This window comes from Lissotriton vulgaris, chromosome 2_2 (assembly GCF_964263255.1).
Source record: "Lissotriton vulgaris chromosome 2_2, aLisVul1.2, whole genome shotgun sequence".
Classification (NCBI taxonomy): Eukaryota; Metazoa; Chordata; class Amphibia; order Caudata; family Salamandridae; genus Lissotriton; species Lissotriton vulgaris.
Genome location: NC_141688.1, coordinates 280,033,461 through 280,055,180, shown reverse-complemented (window position 1 = coordinate 280,055,180; position 21,720 = coordinate 280,033,461). Strand labels below are relative to the sequence as shown.

Here is a 21,720-nt window from a genome sequence, read left to right as displayed (position 1 = left end):
GTGAATGGTCAAAATCAGTACAAGATGCAAAGGTTTTTCTATAAAACTTATCTCAAAATAAGATCTAATGCATGAGTGGTCACATAACCTTTGATTATAAATGTAGGAATTTACTTTTTTCTTCCTTTTTTTTTTTTCTTGGCGGGAGGGTAGCATCTTTGAGGACAGGTGTACCACCATGGATGGCATCAATAGATGACGGGAAGGTCCACGGCTGGTTGGTGTGGAGTCCTCCAGTGCTGGGAAGAGGACGGGGGAAGGTTTGGGCGTATGGAGGCGGAAGGGGGGAATGGCAGACGTAAAATGAGCAGGGCAAGAGCTAATGTGCTACAATGCACGTCCAGTAGAATAGCAAAAGATAGTGAGAGAAAGACGCAATCCAGCAGATAAAGCTGGTGCAGGTCTATACCTCAAAAAATAAAAGGGATGTCACAATATATTAACATATTTTCATGCAATGAGGATGGGCTCCTGAATCCATGGTAAGGTGGTGCTATTCTGAAATGGTTAGTGTCATTTGCTCCGGAAGTAATTTTTCTGCAAGAAACTCATTTTTGCACTAGTGTTCCTAAGATTAGCCTGCAAAAGCAATATTCAATATAAGCTTACTTCTCTTCTGCTACTAGTGCTGTGGTACGAGGAGTTGGGATTTTTTTAATCTAATTTGTTCGATTGGCAGGTTAAAACAGTATTTTGGGATAAGAGGTGAAGATGGTTATGGATTAAGGTTAAAATAGAGGAAATAGGGCTACATTTGGTGAATTATTATGACACCATTAATGATGATATCGGAGCGCTAGAACAAATCTATGATATGATCATACAATCAGAAGGTGCATAGATTATTGGTGCGATTTAAATTTAATTAAAAAATGTGAGTCTTGATACCTCTAATAAAACTAAGCAGAAATTGAAACCTAAAACAGCAAGATTGATAAGTACGATAAAATGTGATTTTGTTTTAGTAAACCCCTGGAGGATGGGACATCCGTATTTCTCACAGTTTACTTGTTACTCCTCTAGATACAGGACAGCATCACAATTGTTTTTTTTCTGGCAGATAAACTGCTGGCTAATAGTAAGAGTGAGATACTAGCCAACTCCTGTTCGGAACGTTCGGTAGTCTCTTTCACATTTTCGCTTCGGGCGATTCTTAGAACAAAGCTAAAATGGCGGTTTGATAAGTTATTTCTGGAGGATTCCACTTGATTGAAAGAGACAAAAGTTTTTATTAGGAATTCTTTCAATTTATTGTAAATTCTCCTTCATTTTTTATGGTCTGGGAGGCTTTCAAAGCAGTCTGTAGGAGACAAGAAATAACTTGCAAGACCTCAACGTTTTGCTTATGCTGTTTAGTAATCTGAGCAGATTACAAAACAGCGTAAGCAAAAGGTTGAGGTCTTGCAAGCGGCAGTGGACAAATCTAGATAAAAAATAAATGTAGCCTCATCTGAGGAACACTTTCTTAAATCACTCCAGCAGGAATTTTCTAAAGCTAAGGAGGAGTTAAGAGATTTTTTTGTGCTAGAAGAGGTTACAGGGAGTAAAGCATATCAACAAAAACACTTCAGATTTTTCCTTCGAAGTGAGATCTGATTTGTCTAAAACTACATTGGAAAGGCAATGGGAGCTGGGACAACGAATGGAAAAGTTCAGAGTTTTGGGAGCCACTGTGCAGATGAGATTCCCCGCGTTTCTGAAAGTTATGTTCAATAATAAAATGTACAATATTAAGACTCCCCTAGAGGCAGATGAACTATTAGTATCCATCAAAGAATCTTCTTAAACCACTGGGTATAGGATGCTTACCCAATCAAGCCTCAGATAGAAAGCAAAAATACCAATGAGGAACAATCTAGACAACTAACAAAGGGAAAAGATGAAGAAAGAGGAAGGGGAAAGGGAGAGAAGGAAGTAAAGGAATAGGGAACAGGGTAGATAGGAGGGAAAAAAGGGAAAAGGGAAGGAAAAAAAGGAGATAAGGTGAGAAAGTGGGGAAAAAAATATATATATGTATACATATATAATAAATAAAGAAAGAAATAAATAGGTAAAAATTAAAAAAGGGAAAAAAAAGTAGGGGGGAGAATTGGAAATTGGAAAATGCATATAACAAAATAAAAAACAGATGTAGTATGTGAGAGCACAGAGTTGAGGGGTAAAGGTTTAAATGTCCCCTCCTCCTCTCCACCAGTTGCTTTTTTTTTTGTCCAACCCTCATAAAAACAACTACGACACCCATGACACCCAAGACATCTATTTAAATAAAGAGTGTGAACCACCTTATGAACGAGCGCATCAGGGGGGGCAAGGTCGGTGACGTCAACCTGGCAAGCCATCTGGCCAGAGTATGTAGGGGGGGTTTTCTAGGGGAGGAAGGGGGGTAACCAGGGGGGTGAAAGCACAAAAAAGTCCTCATAAGCAAAGGATTAATTCATTTAATTTTGTGGAGCCCAGGGAGAGATACTCAATAATGCTGGCCAATACAGTTTATAAAAGACAGACAGCAGCAGAGATTCTATCATGTGAGGAGCAGAACAGTCGAATGTTAAAGCGAAAGTATAATGAGGGACATTAAATTTTTGTCATGGAACGTAAATGGCTTACGTGTGCGAGGCAGGAGACATAAAAGCCTCCAATATCTTAGAGACTCGCCCGCGCAGGTCATAACAATCCACGAGACTCACTTAAAGAAACAAGAGTTTTCAGATATAATGAAAAAACTGAAATGGGTGGACAAATTCATTACTACGGACCATAATGCTAATATTCGGGGAGTAGCTATTATTTTTAAAAAGGGAGCTAGGGCTCAGATAGCGGATTGGAGGACAGATTCGAGCGGAAGATGGCTGCTGGCTAATGTCCAGCTTGATGGGAGGCGAGTCAACCTGGTGGGATATTATGGTCCCAATCAGGACGATCCCTCCTATCTAAATACATTACAAAACCACTTGATCACCATCACGGATCCAATAATCTGGATGGGCGACTTTAATCTAGTGCTAGATCCGAAATTAGATAAAACTCCTACTTCAAGAGCTGTTGTCCATAATAAAATGAGAGAAACTCTTGTACACTCTATGTCCAATCTGGGGTTGGAAGATTTGTGGAGACAAAGGGCCGGGAAAACTTTGGGGGCCTCATATTACAATCATAAATATAAACACAAATCACGTATAGACTACGCCCTGTTTAGCTTCTCCATAAAAGACTCAATAAAGAACTTATCATATTTGCCGCAACACATCTCCGATCATTCTGCCATTACCTTTTCGATAATGTTAGATCAGGGGCCCACTCATGCCTCTTGGTCATTTGATCGCTCTATTTTATTGGAAGAAGAAGAAAGAGAACTTCTTACAACTGAAACTGCCTCCTTTTTGGAGTGGAATATAGATTCCGCCTCCCTGGGGATTGTCTGGGAGTCATGGAAAGCATACATAAGGGGGCACATTACGAATCGGGCATCCTACAAGAAAAAGATATACAGAGAGGAGATAACAAAAATAGAGCAAGACCTGGCCTTCTTAGAGTCTGCAGACCCAGAGCCATTGGCAAATCTGGAAAAGAAAAGGGAGCTAAAAGACAAATTAAATACACTTCTGCAGGAGAGACTGAGTAAACGAGGTCAGCAAGCTCTCCCACTTTGAATACGGTGAATCGGCAGGGAAGCTCCTGGCTTGGAAAATAAAAACCAACCAGGCTAGGAATCATATAAAAGAAGTAAGGCTAGTAGGGGAAGTCGATAGCAGGAAGACAGATCTCGAAATAGGGGAAGCCTTTAGCATCTTTTTTCAAGATATATACACAGATGCGACTAGTGTTAATATCGAGAAAAGAACAGAGTGGTTGGATAAGGTGAAGTTGTCGACGGCACAGAGGGAAAATCTAGAGTAAGAAATTACTGAGGCTGAGGTTGAAAAAGTCATTAAACATCTAAAATTAGGAAAGGCTGCAGGACCTGATGGTATCCCGGGTGAGCTATATCGAGTGCTTAACCCAATTCTTGCCCCGATTCTAACAAACCTTTTTAACAATATCCTAATTAGAGGGGAAGTACCACCTAGCTCTTGGGGAGAGGCAAATATCACTTTAATCCTAAAATCAGGCAAAGATCCTGCGGACTGTGGATCATACCGTCCAATCTCGCTTCTCAACAACGATTATAAGATCTTCTCTTCAGTCTTGGCTGCACGTTTGGGAAGCGAGATTGGCACAATTATCCATCAGGACCAAAAGGGGTTTATTAGAGGCTGACAACTGGCTGACTTAAGCTACGATCTGATTGGCGCGATAGACATCGCGTCAACCTTTGCCTTGCCTCTCGCTATAATGACACTTGATGCTACAAAAGCATTTGATAGGGTCAACTGGTCCTACCTAACTGCTGCCATGGAGAAGTTCCAACTTGGTCCTAAATTCTGCAGAGCGGTAGGGTTATTATATAAAAACCAGAGAGCCATCCTATTAATTAATGGCATGCGTACAAATCCATTTGAAATAAGCAGAGGGACAAGACAGGGGTGCCCTCTTTCGCCTCTTTTATTCAACATTTATGTTGAACCATTTGCCCAGACTATTAGGGAGGAGACCAATATTTTGCCTTTTGTTTTTTCCGGATGGGAGAAGAAAGTCGGACTATATGCCGACGACATTCTCATATACACGACAGACCCGGTCCAGGCATTCCCCATAGTAATTAAAAGAGCAGAGGAATTCGGTAAATTTTCTGGGTACGAAATTAACGCCGGAAAAACAGATATAATGGCTTGGAACATATGGAAGCTTCAACTTCCGGTCAGGCCTTCAATCCGCTATCTGGGCATCAAAATCACAAATGATCTACATTTTTTGACCCAGTCTAACCTGGACAGGATATCCCGTGAAGCTAAAGCTCTCATGAAGTCTTGGTCTTTTATCCCCCTCACCATCTACGGGAGAACCAGCCTGGTGAAAATATCCATCCTCCCCAAATACACATTTATTTTTAATTGTTTCCCATTAACATTCGATGCTGAGTCACTCTTCAAATGTCAACAAAATATCAATTCATTTATCTGGTGCTTTAAGTCAACTAGGCTGGCTTGGAAGAAGCTGAGAAGGAGGAGAGAAAAAGGAGGGCTTGCCTTGCCAGACCTTGAATACTATGCATGGGCGTTCCATCTGACTCATTTTAGAATGTTATTAAAGACCCCGCTAGACAATCCAAATGGCCGTATGTTCAAGGCAATGATCCTGGGCTCCATTCTCCCATTGGACGGATTTCTATTTAAGTTTGGACATCAGAGATTTTTCAAGAAAGTCAGGCTAAAGATTCTATATAGCTCTCTTAAAGAATGGACTCAAATCAAATCTAAGCTAGGGATAGCATACTTCTCCAAATACGCACCGATCTGGGACCTTTCAGGACTCTCCATTCAATACATCGACACTGTCAAAACCGCTTTGCGGGAAGCAGGAATAACACATTGGGGAGACTTAGTTGTAGAAGGGTCCTTATTGAATTGGGAACTATTTTCAGACAAGGTAACCTCACCTTTATCTTGGTATATATATCTACAATTGTCCAGCTGGATGCGAATTCATAGAAAGGCAAAGGCTAAATTTGGTGGAGTTAGTATATTGGAAAAGAATCTAGTTGAGAAACCTTATGGAGGGAAAGAAGTAGCTTTCTATTACTGGAACATTATTGAAGAGGTAGAGGGCGAATTTCATCTTCCGGTAAAACTTTGGGGTGGAGAGGGTGAACCCCAGGCAGAAGAGAAATGGGTAGAATCTTTTAGTCTTCTCTATAAAATCATTAAACCTGCCTGGCTGAGGCGCAATCAATTATTTACACTGCACCGACCGTACTATTCCCCCAAAAAGCTCTCCAAGTTTCAACCAGGGAAGTGCTGTAGTAAATGCTCCCTCCCAGCTGCCTCAGACCTACATATGTTTTGGGAGTGTCCGAATATTAAGACATTCTGGCAAGAGGTTGAGGCATCACTAGAATCAATTCTTCGAATCCCTATTTCTATCTCATGGTCCTTAGTCATCTTTGGGATAAATAACAACATCAAGGGACTCGAAAGAGATTTTCTATATTACGCTATCCTAATTGCAAGAAGAGAACTATGCAAAAATTGGGTTAATATCAACTCACCGACCCATACAGAGTGGTTGTCTTCACTTTATGAAGTATCGAAGGTAGACCTGGCCAGAGCCTGTAGTGCTCGATCTCTGAGATTTTGGAACTTTTTGGTTGACTGGAGACGGGATAACTAAAGAGCCCGGGTTTTTTTTTTTTTTTTTTCTCTTTTTCCCCGGGTCCGATGATTAAGCCTAAGTCTCCATGTCCAATGGGAGGCACCCCACGCCACAACGTTATTGGACTATCGGCCGACATCGGGCTTGAATGGAGATGGTTCGTGCGGGGCTCTTCCTCACTAAGACATTAGGCCCACTTCGTGGGAGGTATTGAAGCCAATCTCTGGCTTCGTGATGGCACAGAAACAAATGTCTTCCTGTAGCTAGAGTTTTATTCCCTGTAACGACAAAGTGGCCTATGAGGACAAAAAAAAAAAAAAAAAAACACTAAAAGGAAAATCAGCAGATTGGCACATTTTCAGCATGGACTCTGTAAATTGGGAAATGCGCCCAAATAATAGATTCGCTGAATGATCCATTCTCTAATCAATTAGAAGAAGATAATCATAAAATAGTGTACATTTTTCTCACACATTTAAATAAAACATTATACGAAAACGCAGATTATAGTAGAGCATGCACAAGTCTCATATTTTGAATCTCTAGAGCTCCCACAGCTGCCGGAGGAACATCTTAAGCAGCCTAACAACATTATAAAACAATAAGAAATTGTAGAAGCGCTTAAAAAAATGTCTGATGCTAAGGCCAGTGGGTGTGACAGGATTCCGGTGGCGGTGTATTAGAGGTCTGAAGATGAACTACTTCCTTTTTCAACTAATCTTTTTAACCAAATTTAAGATGGAGTGGTTCCTAAAGAATTTTAGAAGTGTTTGATTATCTTTCTTAAAAAGATATAGATCCACAAGATCCCAACTCTTATCGTCGAATTAGTCTGCTAAATACAGACTAATTAGACAATGCGTTTTTTATGAAAATTTTGGCGAAGAGAATTGCTCCAACTCCCCAGCAAGTGGTACATATAGATCAGAATGGCTTCCTGCTGGGGTGACTATTGGCCACCAATACCTATTTTTTAATGCAAACAATTGATTACTTCTCTGCCAATCAGATTGAAGCTGCAACACTCATGATGGATGCCGAGAGGCTTTTAATCTGGTAGACTGATATGCTTTATTTCTCAAATTAGAGTAGTTTGGCTTTCCATACCAGCTGATAGGTATGCTAAAAGAATTACATAGCCAAGCAGAAGCCAAGAGTATTATTAATGGAGCAGAAATAGGGAGGGTGAATATTAATATTTGCCCTCTGCACGGGTGCCCATTGTCCACTTGCTGTTTTCTCTTTATATTGAGCCCCAAAAATATGATCTAATCAGCAGATAATACCCCCTATGGCAAAGTAGTTGAAAATTAAATTATATGCAGATGATATAATTTTGTACCTTAAGGCAGAGGGATCAAACATAAAGAATGCTTTGGAAGAAATTGATTAATTTACAAAAATTTGGGGATACAGAGTTAATCAAGCAAAAACAGAAATTCTTACAAATAATTTGTCCCCCGCAGACACCCGCTACGTTTACTGCATGTATCGTCCGGCCCCATTAGATACCTTGGGTTTCTAGTTACGAACCAATAGGCTGATCTGTACTCATTAAACTATAGTAATATGCTGGGAAAGGAAAAAAGATTACTAAATAAATGGCCGCTGTTGCATTTATCACTATTTGGACTGCTTCCTATGGTTAAAATGTCAGTACTCCCACTGTTATTTTTAATATTCTCTTGTTGAAAATTCCTAACTCTTTTTTTAATGAGCTGGATGTTTTGATCCGAAAGTTTGTTTGGGATAATAAACAACCAAGTGTAAATTTAACAACACTTTAATTAGATATAGCATATGGGGGGTTAGCACTTCCACATTTTGCGATGTATTATCTGGTGTCCCTGGTGAATCTGATATCTCAAATAGGTGAAGTAAATTCAGTTCATTATAACCTTTTTTTTTAAATCATAGGAATAAATAAGAGTGCAAGTAGATTACCAATTTTTCTACGAGTACCAAAACTCCCACCCAAAAAACAAATATATGTTCTTAGTGGCATCATCAGATAGAATCCAGTATTTTTTATATCACGAGATATCCCTTCTTATCACACCTATATCCTTATTCAAGATTTATGCAGCAGGTGGCTTAATGCTGTCTAAAGGGCATTTACTACTAAGGGAAGAATTAGGCTTTGTCCGACTTGGTAATTTCTTTAATATCGATAGAATAATTACATGGGAAACAGTACAGGTGTGAATTTTTTCAGATTATGAGCTTTAAAAAAATTATTATGGCACTCTGCATGTCAGATTGCTAGACAGATGGAAAATTAAAACGCTGGGTGTAAGTACATGGTACTGCCTGCTGCATCAGAGTATAAAAGTCGAAAAAGATGTCTTGGATCGACATGAGAATATTCATCCTGAGACAGGCTGTAAATGTAATTAGAAAGATTGGTCACTGCTTTGCGAAATGAGTCACAGAGGGTTGTGGGGTGCTAATGTTAAAAGGATACATTTTCTGTCAAGATGGCTGGTGTATAAAACGCCCTTGAGAGTACATAAGATGTTTGCCCTAATGAGTAACCAATGTTTCAGATGTAATAAACAGGATGCAGATGATTGAGTATATATATTTTTTGAATGCAGTCAGTTATTTAAATTTTGGAAAGAAGTTTTTATACGTATTTCTCGCTGTATGTCCACTACACTTGTCTCCTCGTGTATGTTGGTTTTATTTGGCTCTTCTGGGAAGGTTAAATGTTTTAAGAAAGATCAGCAGTATGTTATACTAATATCGATAACCGTGGCAAGATCATTTCTGTTACAGAATTGGAGAGCAACTACTCTACCAACGATTGGTCATTGGACTAGTAAAATGTGTAGATTTGAGGAAACCTATGCAATGAGGGTTAGAACCACCCGAAGATATAGGGCAATATGGGCAAATTTTTCTTCCCTTTATATGAATTAATCAACTTTAATGTAACAGGATGAGTACTGTTTTTTTGCTATTTCACTGTTGACACTTCATTTTGAATTATTTTAGGCATGTTTTAGGCATGTATATAATCCTGCTGCTATTCGTGCTGCTCCATTCAAGATTTTCATGCTTTTGTGCAAGATTACTCAGCAATTATCAGGCTGTTCGGTATTCTTGTGAGGAGTTAAGTGCGGTTTTGCTGCAATCGCACTTTTGCACTGTTGCACTGTATTTCCTTGGTGCTACTCGTAGCAAATGGTTCAAGATTTCTGTGGCCTTATGTAAGAATATTTAGTAACTAGATCGCTGCTATGCACTCATGCACTTTATTGGGTGTTCTCTAGCCTCTATGTTGATGATGATAAGTTGTGACATGTATATCCTGTTCCTTTATGTTTGTAATGTGGCTCTTGCTTTGCTGTAAGAAAAAGAAGAGGAATAAAAGATTTGAGGGGCATATCATCAGGGGCAGTATCGCCGCTTTCGCAGCACTTTTTGCCGCTAAAGAGGCGTTAATGTTAACACCCTATCAGTATGGACATGTTAGCGCATGTTTCCATGCCTTTTCGCCATTTCCCTGAACGTGCAGCTGTGCATCTCTAATGAGATGCAAAGTGGGCGTTCCTCCCCCAAATAACGTGAGAAATGTCGCTAACCGCCATTTCTCCTATCAGCAAGCTGCTCGCTAACCTGCGTAGCGATAAGAAAAGTAGCGCTAACCGCGGTTAGCGCTACTTTCCTTACGCCTGCTTTCAGTCTGACTGAGCCATTATATCCAATGGAAGGTGAATATAATGGCTAAGTCTGCCCTGCCCTATCATCAAGCTATCGCCAAACGTTGTGCGATTATCGCTGGATTCCCAGCGATTATCGCATATTTGGCAGCTTGCGCATGGGTTTTACCGCTTTGGAGATAAGTGCTGCTGATAGCACGCTATCTCAGCGATAAAATCCTGCGATAGCCGGTGATAAATATCCTCGCGCTAAGCGCGCTGAGCGATTATTATCGCTGGCCCTTGTTGATATGCCCCTGAGTGAGGTATGAGTGACAGCATATCATAGGAACTTATTGGCTGTGTGTCTGCAGTGGAGTGGATTTGCATGAGGATGAGTATTTTTCAGCAGGAGCTGGATAGTTGCGAGAGAAGCTAAGGAGCTCTGCGCAGACATATCATGTTGGGCTGTGGTCTTTCATACTTCCCAAATGCTAGCGTTCCATGGCCTGAAATGGGCCTCCCTTGTGGATTTATGGGATGGACAGGTTAGGGTCACACGTGTTTAAGCAACTAGTGGGCAGATGTCTCAAGGCCTTCTGTCATTGGACCATATATGCAGCCCAGACTATTTATAGCACTAGAACGGGGTATAGGGTGGGACACTTAACTGCACTCAGTCTAATGAGTCTTGGTCACGTTATAACTAGGGGTGCCAAGAACCTGAGGCCATATACCCCTAGGCCTCCAAAATTAGTGCCTAGGCACTGTATACAATTCACAGAGATAGTTCGGCACACCACAGAATATTCAATGAACAATATCAAAAAATATCAATAAGCCATTATATGTTCTTTTCTTTCTTTATTTTCAGTCTTCATAAAATAGCCAAAGCAGCCCAGACTATGTCTGGAGTCGAAGAGTAGTCGTCTGGTAGCTGTACTTACCCGACTTCCATGCAGCAGTACTTGGGCTAAGCATTGCGGGTCACCACTTTAGGACTGCGAGCCTAGTAGAAAATGTACTCAACAGGTTGGCCCCTGCTCCATGTGCCAGGCCACACCTTCCTAGCCAGGGATGCAGGGCCTGTTGAGTCATGCAGTGGACCCTCAAACAACTCTGGAGTGTCACACTTGTTTGCATTGGTGCCCACCTACTGCTCTCTGTACCCCTAGATGAGGTGAGAAGGCAGCTCGGGCCTGTGTGAGAGGATAAAAGTACTTAAATTATGAGCAAGAAGGCAGGTACAGGAGGAGAGTAAAACGTCTCGTTCTAGGTGTTTGATGGCAATCAGGGCCATGTGTAATTAAATGCATATTCCATAGAAAAATATTAGCCTTTCCTTTGTAACCCAGCAGCCCACCAGGCTACAGTCTTCCTCTTTGTTAGTATACTTTCATAATTGACTCTCTTGTGATCCAGCTGAGTGACATTAACAGTTTCCTGGAGTTGCAGAACTCTTTTTATGGGACAAGAAAAACAAGAACAAGGTACAAAACCTAACTCAGGAGGATTAATGCCTAGGGATATTTAGGTATATTGGGCTCATTAGATCAGATACCACCACTTGTACAGCAAGCAGGACATAGTAAAAGTATTATGAGATTTCTACAACCACACATCTGTTCAGTTCTGTTACTCATAACAGCCCACTACTGTTTAGGTGAGCTCCAGAGACGCAAAAATATACACACATACCGCCCACCCTATCGTGGGTAGCTGTTGGGTGTGATATGTAACCGATGGCTAAATATTGGAAAAGTACTGACCAGGCATTACAAAGTAACCCCATCCAAGGTACCATTCTAAGGTGTGTCTTGCTTAATACACTGGTGATGTTCAATATGCTGGGGAGAGGTAGTATCATTTTGAGCATGAAGGATGGTAATTTGGTCAACGTGTTTCCAAATTTATGAATCTTCTGTTCACTTCTTATCGTAGGACTTTGCAGTTTCTGGGATTCGCTTTGGCACATTGTATTCCCAGAACCAAGATGTCTGCAAAGGCATGGCCTCCCTATGTTACTTACATGGTGTCTGTGGGACCACTCAGTACAAAATAGCACAACTGCTGCATGACAGAGGTAAGTGTTGACGTTTGTGTCCTCACTAACGCAACCCCCATCCCCTCCCCCCTCGAATCATATTTATCTGAAGTATCCCCATTTACAATACCTTATGCCACACTTGAGATTTCAATGTTTAAGTCACTTGACACCAAATGTTAATATCTGCACTGGTATTGTCAATTTATCACAATAAAATGTAAGTACTTCTTGGGTTTTTCTGTGATTGGTACTAAGAAGTAGATGTCCCGTTTACCTGGCTGGGGTCAACTGAGTACAGCCAGCCTTTGGTTTGGGCAGCTGTCAGTAAGTGAGCTAAAATGTGCATTTTGAGACTAGCCAGGTGGAGGAACTGATTTGAGTGTAGAGGTCTGAAATAAGGTAGAGTCTCCTGTTTTCCCTACAAGTATTGAAAATAGGTATCACTGCCCGCATTTTGTAATTATTCCAACTCCAATGTTCCTAAAAAGAATATCCACTCATTCTCCTGCAGGTGTTGTTGGTATGACCACTAGCAGAGAGGTTCACTGATTAAAGGGCGGCTGCTGAAACAGTAACAAAGCGTTGATCTTCACCACCTTTTTATCTGTGGTTATCAACATTGGAGAGAAGCCTTCCTTCTGCTGACTGAACATTCTAAAATGGTGCTAAGCATTACAACTGCACCCAGGGACAACAAGCCTTCTTGGCTTGTGTTAAGGCTAGGAGAGTCGGCTTTTAGTGCCAATGGAGAGGCTAACGTGTAGTCCCCAAACTGACTGCTCTCAAGTTTTGCTGTTGTAGTCCCATCGTAGCCAACCAAACCAACCCAAACCAGACGGTCCGCTTCCTTAGGTTCCATCACTCAGGCAGATATGTGGAACGGCGTAGCCTACATTTAGACTGAAACCTATTATTGCCTTGCATTGTCGATAACAGTTTTTTGAGCCCCTTTACAACACCTGTGTGCACGATCTCAGGATAGGAGTGAAATATAGAGTAGGGATTGAGAATCATAAATAAAAAGTGAGGTGCACAACTCAGACGTGGAACCATGCATTGGGTCAAGCCTTCACTAAGGATTAGCCCAACACGTTAGCCAGGTTCCCACACTTGTTAGTTTGAGGTTTCGTTTGAGGGAGATGAACATATCCTAACAACATTCATTTTTTTCCCAGAGACAGGTGACACAGTTTATAGGGTGCTGCCATCTTTGTTTCAATAATTGAAAATATGAAAGTCTTTGCCTCCAAACTTTATCAAGCATGAATGACCCAAGGCTTTTTCTTTCTTACATGCCACAAGGGCTGTGCTGAGGAGCAGCCTTAAAATGACATTTAAAAGAGAACCAACCCAAACTGATTCTGAATCCTCAGACAGAGTTTCCTCATCCCCTGGGTGGCAAATGTCAACCCACTTTGTTCCAATCTCTAGTTCTCCTTGAATAAGGGAGTGCTTGACAGTGTATTTGTAAACTTGCTGTGTAATCAGTATGGTTTTTGCCTGACCGCCAGTCTCGAAGATGTGAGCAAGGGATCAGCCTGAAGGGCGTAAAAGTCTACTTGTCTTCAAAAAGAAGGAAGGAATGTGTCGGTCTTTGTAGGAGGACAGACTGCCCACCAAAATGAACTCTGAGTACTGAAGGACGTTCGCCATTAAGCACTGTTGTTAAAAGGCCTGCTTTTTGCACTGTTCATGAGGTGAGCTGTATATTTTTCTGTTTTTCATTTATTTTAATTTTATTGTATGCGTTTTTATATAGCGCAGACTTTACCCAAAGGTGTCAGAGCGCTTCACAATAGGAACAGAACTGATACATGAGGAGAAAATTACAAGTGAACAAATTACAAAAGCAAACGTTAAAATACATGAGGAAAAAGTGACAATTATGAGCAAACAAAATACAAGAGGTAGCAATCGGTACATTACAGGAGGAAAAAGTGACATGCGTGCAGGTTACAAAAGCGTACAAAGTACAAGTAGAGGTATAGTACTGCAATAATTGGCAGACACTCCAGCACAAGAACAAACGTTACATAGGCAATGTTGGCACTTGTGCAAGTATCTAAAGCAAACAAAATGTAAGATGTAGCAAACAGTGTGTTACAAGAGAAAAGTGACGTGTGCATGTTACAAAAGAGTACCAAACACAGGTAGAAGGATAATACTGCAATAAATGGCAGACACTCAAACTACAAGAACACACTGGGAAGGCACTTCCATAGTCATGGAGAAAAGAATTCTCTATAATGGAAGGTCTTCTCTGTGAGAATGGGCCACCTTGCAGTCAACAATGGGTTTGATCACTCAGTGCTACTGCTGCTGAAGAGCAAGTGTCTGTCACCACCGACCTAAAGTCTGATCTGCCGCTACCCAAAGATCTCGCAGCGTGACAATTCGCTCAAGAGGCAGCTACCTCTAGTAAGCAGCCGCCTTCAGCCAACCAAGAGGGCCTCCACTGGGGAGCCAAGTGCTGCCATGAGGATCATCTCCCAATAATTTGCCTTACAACATGATAAGCAAAAGGTTGCTGCTGCCACCCCATATTGAAGAGCTCTCACCACAGAGCTGGGAGGGTGAGACGGCTTATGTATCATGTCAGATGAGAGACCCAAAGGTGTGCGGGATGATCTTCCTCACCCACAAGAGTCTGTTGAGTAACGCTAAAGGGAAGATGAGTGGTTGGGTTGAGCTTTATACTTGAAACAGTGGGAGCATTTGAGTTAACTGCATTAATCCAGCTCAAACCCATAGAAAGATGGGGATAAAAATAGTGGAACAGAGGTAGAAAAGGGGTTGTAGCACCTCACTGATAGGAAGCAGCATTCAGCAACCCTGCATATATATCTTCTGAATTGTGCAGTGTTTAATGGTGCCTCGAGAACAGTGTCTGACGCCACTCACACTTCATGGGCTGCCTTCATGTCTTACAGTCCTACTAGACAACATGGCTTCTTTTTTCCCTTTCTCTTCCCTACCTCTGGCACTTTTTTACCTTTATAGTTTATCAATATATGTGATGTCCTTTTTTTAAACTAACCTGTTGCTTTCTGACTTGTACTCTATGAAAACTTTAAATAATGTTTTCATTTCCATAACTTTTGGGCCATTGACGTGTTGGATTCTAAGATTTCTTAAATTTGGTCTCTTCTCACTGATGATGTTTCTAATGGTTATTCACACCTTCTTTAATAAAATATTTCTGAACTGCAAAAGCCCATTAACTGCATAAATAGAGGTTCTGCAACCAAATGCATTAACATGCGGAGATAAATTGGTTGTATGCAATAATCAAAGTATTTTTTGTATTTTTTTATGATGCTGTGCTTGTATGTTAATGACCTGAATGCCACAATACGGGTTTTGCTTGATTATTTTGATTATATCTTTTCAGTCTCTTAAATTACCTTATCATTTTTGTCATGTGAAAATCTTCAATAAACCAGTATACTATGTGTTTGGCATTGTTTACATTTATCTAGATTGGATCGATCAGGTCTTCTTGAGAACAAATCGTGCCCGGCTGAGGGCAGCCAAAGCGTATGTGGCGGAGGAGTTGGCGGCTCTTGGTGTCCCTTTTTTAAACCGCAGTGCAGGTTTATATCTGTGGATCGATTTCCGTAAGGTGAGTGAGACCCTGAGCAGCGGCTTGCCAGGTTTTACCCCTTGAGTGTAAATCTTGCCAGCGCAGGAGTGGACATGCATAAAGCATGATCCTGGAACGGGTGATGCCTACCTCCCATGACACTGCATAACGTCTCTGATTACTGACCTCTATTAGTTAGAAGTGAGTTGAGAAAGACGACCGAGTCTGACATGTGATTTGAAACTGTACATGGGGAGAGAATGTGGCCTAACGGCTAGGGCAGTCGACCTCAGAGCTGGAAAACCGGGTTCGAGTTTCAGCAAGGAGGATCAACATTCTGTGATTCTGGGCAAATCACTTAATCACCCCGTGCCTAACAAAAATTAATATGTCCATCTGTAACGAAACTGGTGCTCATGTAAAGCGCTCTGATACCTTCGGGTCTAGTTTGGGCTATATAAAACTCCGCAAAAAAAAAGATAGTTATTTTTGTTATTGTAATTGTTAATATATATTTGTAAAGAGCCAAATCACCAACGGTCTCTAGGCGCTACCAAATGACACTGAACCCAGAAGTCCCCTACTGCCAACCGATCGAGCAGAGGTGGGGTAAGCTTATCCAAATGCCTCGGTAAATAAGATGGTCATCAATTTCCTCCTAAAAGGAAGTAGTGTAGCTTCCCCACGTAAACTCTCTGGTAGCTTATTTCAGAGCTGAGGGATCACAAAAGAGAAAGCCCGCCCCCACAGTGTAGCTCTGTGAAAGCGCGGACAGGTCAGCAAATTTCTCCCAGATGAACAAAGACAATGTCTAGGCACATAAGGCTTCAATCGGTCTTTTATATAGCTGGGTGCCGCTCCATACTGAGCTTTGTGTGCAATGCACAGGCCCTTAAACCTGACCCTTTGCTTAATTGGGAGCCAATGTAGTTGTTGTAGCATGGGGTGGCTGTAGTTCTTCTTGGCAGCTTAAAAATCAGTCTTGCTGCGTCGTTCAGTGTCACCTGAAGTTTCCCCGGGAGTTTTTCAGAATTACCCCCATACTTTTTACCCCTTCCTCCTATTTTTTTCTTGACCTGTTGTTGGTGGCTTTAGGACTCTGGGCACTTTACTACTTCCAATCAGTGCTAAAGTGCACATGCTCTCTGTGTAAATTGTTATCGTGATTGATTATCCATGATTGGCTTATTTTATTTACTACTAAGTCCATAGTAAAGTGCACTAAGTGTGCCAGGGCCTGTAAATCAAATGCTACTAGTGGGCCTGCAGCACTGATTGTGCCACCCACCTGAGTAGCCTTGAAAAGGTATCTCAGACCTGCCACTGCAGTGTCTGTGCACAAGTTTGTTAACTTCCATGTCGACCTGGCAAGTGCACTCACTTGCCTGACCCTAACCTTCCCTTGTCTTACATGTAGGACATCCCTATGGTAGGCCCAATGTACCCCCCTGGGTGGGGTACAGTGTATGTGAAAGGTAGGACATGTTCTGGTGTGTGTGACATGTCCGCTCAACCCTGCTGAATCATTTGCCGATGCATCCCGGTTTTCCACGCATCGTACCTGCGCAGCAAGTTTTCCCGACTCATCACCCTCGGACCAGAACCGTCTTGGATTCGATGCATCACTTCTCTTGTGTGCATCAGAACTGTCGTGTTGGCTCCCCATGGCCTCAAGAACTGATGCATACCTTTGTTTTTCAACTCTTCCATAGGTGCTGCATGAATTACTAGGAGAACCGCAATGAGTCATGATACAAAACGTAGGGAAATCTGAGGCAGCACAGCAGGTGATGCAGGCAAACAGAATCAATGTAGAGAAGATATAATTACCAACTGAATGGGCATCAATATTTTAGGTGGACTGCTTAACAAACCTGTGGCATGAACCTAAGACCCGTCTGAATCACTTGTAGGCCTTTGTGTTTTCATTTTCTATTTTTGATCAATTCTGGGAGGGAGGGTGAGTTTCAGAGCCATATGTATCAAGCCTTTTTTGATTCGCAAAGGCCGAAATTCACCGAATTTCGGCCTTTCCGAATCGCAAAAGGCTGTTTTGCATTTATTGTTATGTATCAAAAAATCGCATATTAAGGAATCGCAAATATTTGCGATTCCTTATTTTGCTATAGCATTTAAGGAATCACAATTTTGAAATTCCTTAAATGCTATGTATGAAGCATTTTACTGTAGCGATTTTAGCTTAAGAAATCGCAATTTACCACCAACTTTCAGTTGGTGGTAAATTGCGATTTCTTTTCAAAATACACTAATTGGCATTTTTGAATGTGGCATGTGACGCACATACATGCCCACAGGGCATGTATGTGCGCCATATGCACACACATGCTGATTTCAGGGGTGCAGCAGGGGTGTCCTTGAGACACCCCTACGCCCTTGAAATCAATCTCATTTTGCGATTAGCAAATTGCGAATCGCATAATGAATTGCATTTTACAATCATTCCTATGGGCCTACTGGCCCATAGGAATGAATAGGAAATTATTCCTTATTTGCGAATTCGCAACTTGCGAATTCGCAATTAAGGAAGATTAAGGGCCATATGTATCATAGTTCCGTTTTGCGAATTCTAAATAGCGATTTTTAAGGAATCGCTATTTAGAAATCACAAAACAGTATGTATGAAAAAAATCGCATTTTTATGGCGATATTTAGCCCTGTCGGCCAATAAAGTCATTAAAATCAAGTTCATGTTGGTCGATTCTCCTCTTCTAAAACCAGTTTGAAACATTGGGATTAGATCATTCCTTGATGCCCATGCTTCTAAGTCTTCAAGAAGACAACTCGCAAATATTTTTGCCTCTACATCCGTTAGGGTAATCAATCGATAATTAGCGGGATTACCATATGGGCCACTTTTATATATTGGCTGTATAATGCTTCCTGCCATGACTCAGGAACAGTTCCGGTTTTGAGAATATCATTAAATAAATGTGTTAAAATCTCAGGCCAGTAATTAAGATTTAACTTAAACACAGAATTAGGAAATCCGTTTGGACCCGGCGCACAGTTAGATCTGATCTTACTTATTACCTTTTTAACTCGATCTGTCGTCCAAAAGTCATTGTCTTGTAGAGTATATGAATCATAGGCATCAGAGCTTGAACCATCAACCTTTAGGTTTCTTTGCTTGTTGTAGTGTTCTGTATATGGTTTTTTCTATTCTTTACTTTCCAGTGTGTTTATTTTTTGAGAAATACTCTTGAAATCAGAAGGAACAACCGAGGGGGCAGCATAAAGATTGTAGATATAAGAGGCCCAACATGATTCTTCGATATTGGCACTGTTCCCTCTCTAATTACCAAGATCAAAATTATTAATAATACCCCAAAATAATTTTTAGTCTCTTGTTTTACCTGAATTATGTAATTTGGTCAATATACCTTCATAATACGCTTGTTTAGCTTTCCATATTTCATTTTTATATTGTTTTCTTTGCTTTATTAGTTGTTGCGATTCTAAAAAAGTAATTGAACCTTTACATTTTCTGCAAAATGCCCTAGTTGCTCTATTGAGATTTCTTTTCAAATGAAGCAGCTGGTTAGTAAACCATCCTGACATTTTTATTCTCATGGTCGCACCTTTCGATGTTGTCGGGGGGGGCAAATGATCCAAAAGGGCTGAACAGAGACGTGGTCAGGAATCAACCATAGATTTTCCTACTGCAATTTCTTCTTGGGCTTTATTGATTAAGGAAGATAAGACTTTCAATATCTCTTTTTCATTTCTCTGGTTTCATACCAGCCGTTTCAAATAAAAAGATATTGGAATAGTTTCGATTATTTTCACTTCTTGTAAATGGTCCAATGGTAGTGCCAAGGAATTTGCATATTATGATCACTTTCTATTCCCGGTATTACACAATAGTTGCAAAGAGATTTTATTAGCACATTCAAAATTATTGAATAATCAATAATAGTTGGGTTACCTAGTTCTCCAGTGATTTCAATACCTTTAAAAAAACAGTGGTTATCAGTGATTACACATTTTCAAACCATTCAAAACAACAAAAACAGTGTTTTTCCAGGGTTTATGGAATATTTTTCTTTTATTATTGCTTTTTTTCTGCACTAATAGTTTATGGTTTATAGACAGTGTAAGTATAGTGTATATGAGGTCCAAATATATTTTTACAAATCAAACTTATTGTAGCACACCATACAATACTTCTTTAGCGAGTCTGTGGTAATGCACGCACGCTATTTCTTTCCCATGTAAACTTTTATCTGTGAAAAGACCTTTTTAACATTGGCACTTAGGACAGGGAACGTCAAAACAGCTACTACACAATTTGCTAACTATGGCCACTGACATAGCTATCCATGCCAATACTGGTGTACCTGAAGATTGCGATTCTCTCGAACAGTCCTGGAAGATAAGCATTGAACTGATGGATATGCCCTGAGATGTTATAAAAACAGGCCGAAATGTGGCAGTACTTTTCAAAATCCGGTAAAAATTCCCTTTTACGGAAGGGATCTAGTGCTTGTTCAGAGTACCACAGTGAGGCCTCATTTACTTCAAATGCCATGGTTGGTGAAGGGACATTTCTATGCCTTACTGGTAAATAAGATTGCTTTCAGACACTAGTTTTTTTTATTATGTCCAATACAATAGTCACGTTTTCCTATTAAAAAAAATGTAGTAGAGTGTACTTTTTTCACTTCACTATCAATATGCGATCGCAGAGCCTCACGTTTCTAGCCTTTGGCATAATCAATAAACAAGCATTCTGCATGCGGTCACCACATGGATAATATTGTATTCATGGCCTCTAGAACTGAGAACCACCGGCTAAATGCCACAGCTGGGATGGCTCTTTCTTTAATGCCACACAAAGCAATAACATGCAACATTTTCGCGTTTTAGTTCCCACGCATAATGAAACCGTGCACCAGAATAGACAACGAAGTCAATAGCATGCTTCATTTACGCTGAAGACTAGAAAGATGCTTTCAGCATACCATCTAGTAAGTGGCAAGGATCTCTTACAGGGAAGAACTTCAGCTCAGGTATCACTTTTGACAGATTATCACACAACCTTTTCATATATACGTAGCGGAATCATTACAAATACAAACAATATTACCCCAATCATTGTGGAACTTGGTATCAACTTTTTGCAGCAGCATTCCAAGTGACACTGGGTTCCATATTTTTTATAGGTCTGGTGTCATGTTTTCACCACTATCCCAAATGCTTGGTGACAGCACTCCTTTCACACATATCTTTTAATACACCTTGCATTGACAGGTAAAAAGCCTGGGGTGTTTGGCAATTCACTAATCAATATTGACCCACTAAAAAATGAGGAAGTACCCATTCTCTGTCTGTGGGCAAATGTGATGGTACATATTGGGACACACTCTTATAAGACCAGCAAATTCACCTAAAAGTGAAAGAATCAAACATAGCCAAAATATCACATATTATTTGATATTTCCTGATTCTCTAATTAATAAAAAGATTAAATAAGACCTAAAACATGCTTCTAAACCCTACATCTTTAGACCAAAGACCACAAAACTGGAAAAAGCAAAAGAAGAAGAAACCATTTTTTAGTGGCATCCCTAAACAACAAAACTCACGCAGTTAGCCCTGTCTTTTTTACTGCTACCTTGGATAACAAAGTTACATTTTATTTGCCCCTTCAAGAATAAATAATAATTACCCTTTCACTGTCCTTTTCCTTTCTTTGAATGGCATTTAGTTTATAGTTGTGCAGGTGTTGATCACTGTTTCAATGTTTACACTGGTGGGTGCTATTTCCCTTTTGGTGGGATTGTATCAGTATTAGTGGTTTAAACCAAAAATAGGATACCCTAATCATTTGTCATAGGCTAGGACACCTTCCACTATCATTAGACCTTTGTCACTAGATATTCAGGAGGATTCAGAGAGGATGATTAGTGTCCCTGATTTCTCTTCTGACCTTCAATTAATCCCAGTGAACTACTGGCACAACATTATAGGTACTGTGAAAGGTAAGCAGTCGGGAAAAAGCACCCTGGCTAGAAATGAAGGTTGGAAAGCCATCATGGGTCACCCGGAATTGACTGTGATGGCCAGTGAGTGTAGGCCCCATCTGATAGGAAATCCGGAAACGGATAATAACACCTTTAGGGAATGGATGTCTGAGCTTAAAGTTAAGGCGGGCCCTATGAAAAGTGGAAATAGGC

At 40.6% G+C, this 21,720-nt stretch overlaps 1 protein-coding gene across 1 annotated transcript in view; it reads left to right on the top strand.

Annotated features, from left to right (window-relative positions):
* The window catches only part of LOC147729309 (1-aminocyclopropane-1-carboxylate synthase-like protein 1), a 302,308-nt gene that overhangs the window by 266,036 nt on the left and 14,552 nt on the right, over positions 1-21,720 (top strand). The window contains exons 11-12 of the mRNA XM_086959912.1: positions 11,835-11,976; positions 15,420-15,562. Coding sequence (XP_086816038.1) covers positions 11,835-11,976; positions 15,420-15,562 — 285 coding nt within the window. The remainder of the gene's footprint in view (positions 1-11,834; positions 11,977-15,419; positions 15,563-21,720) is intronic.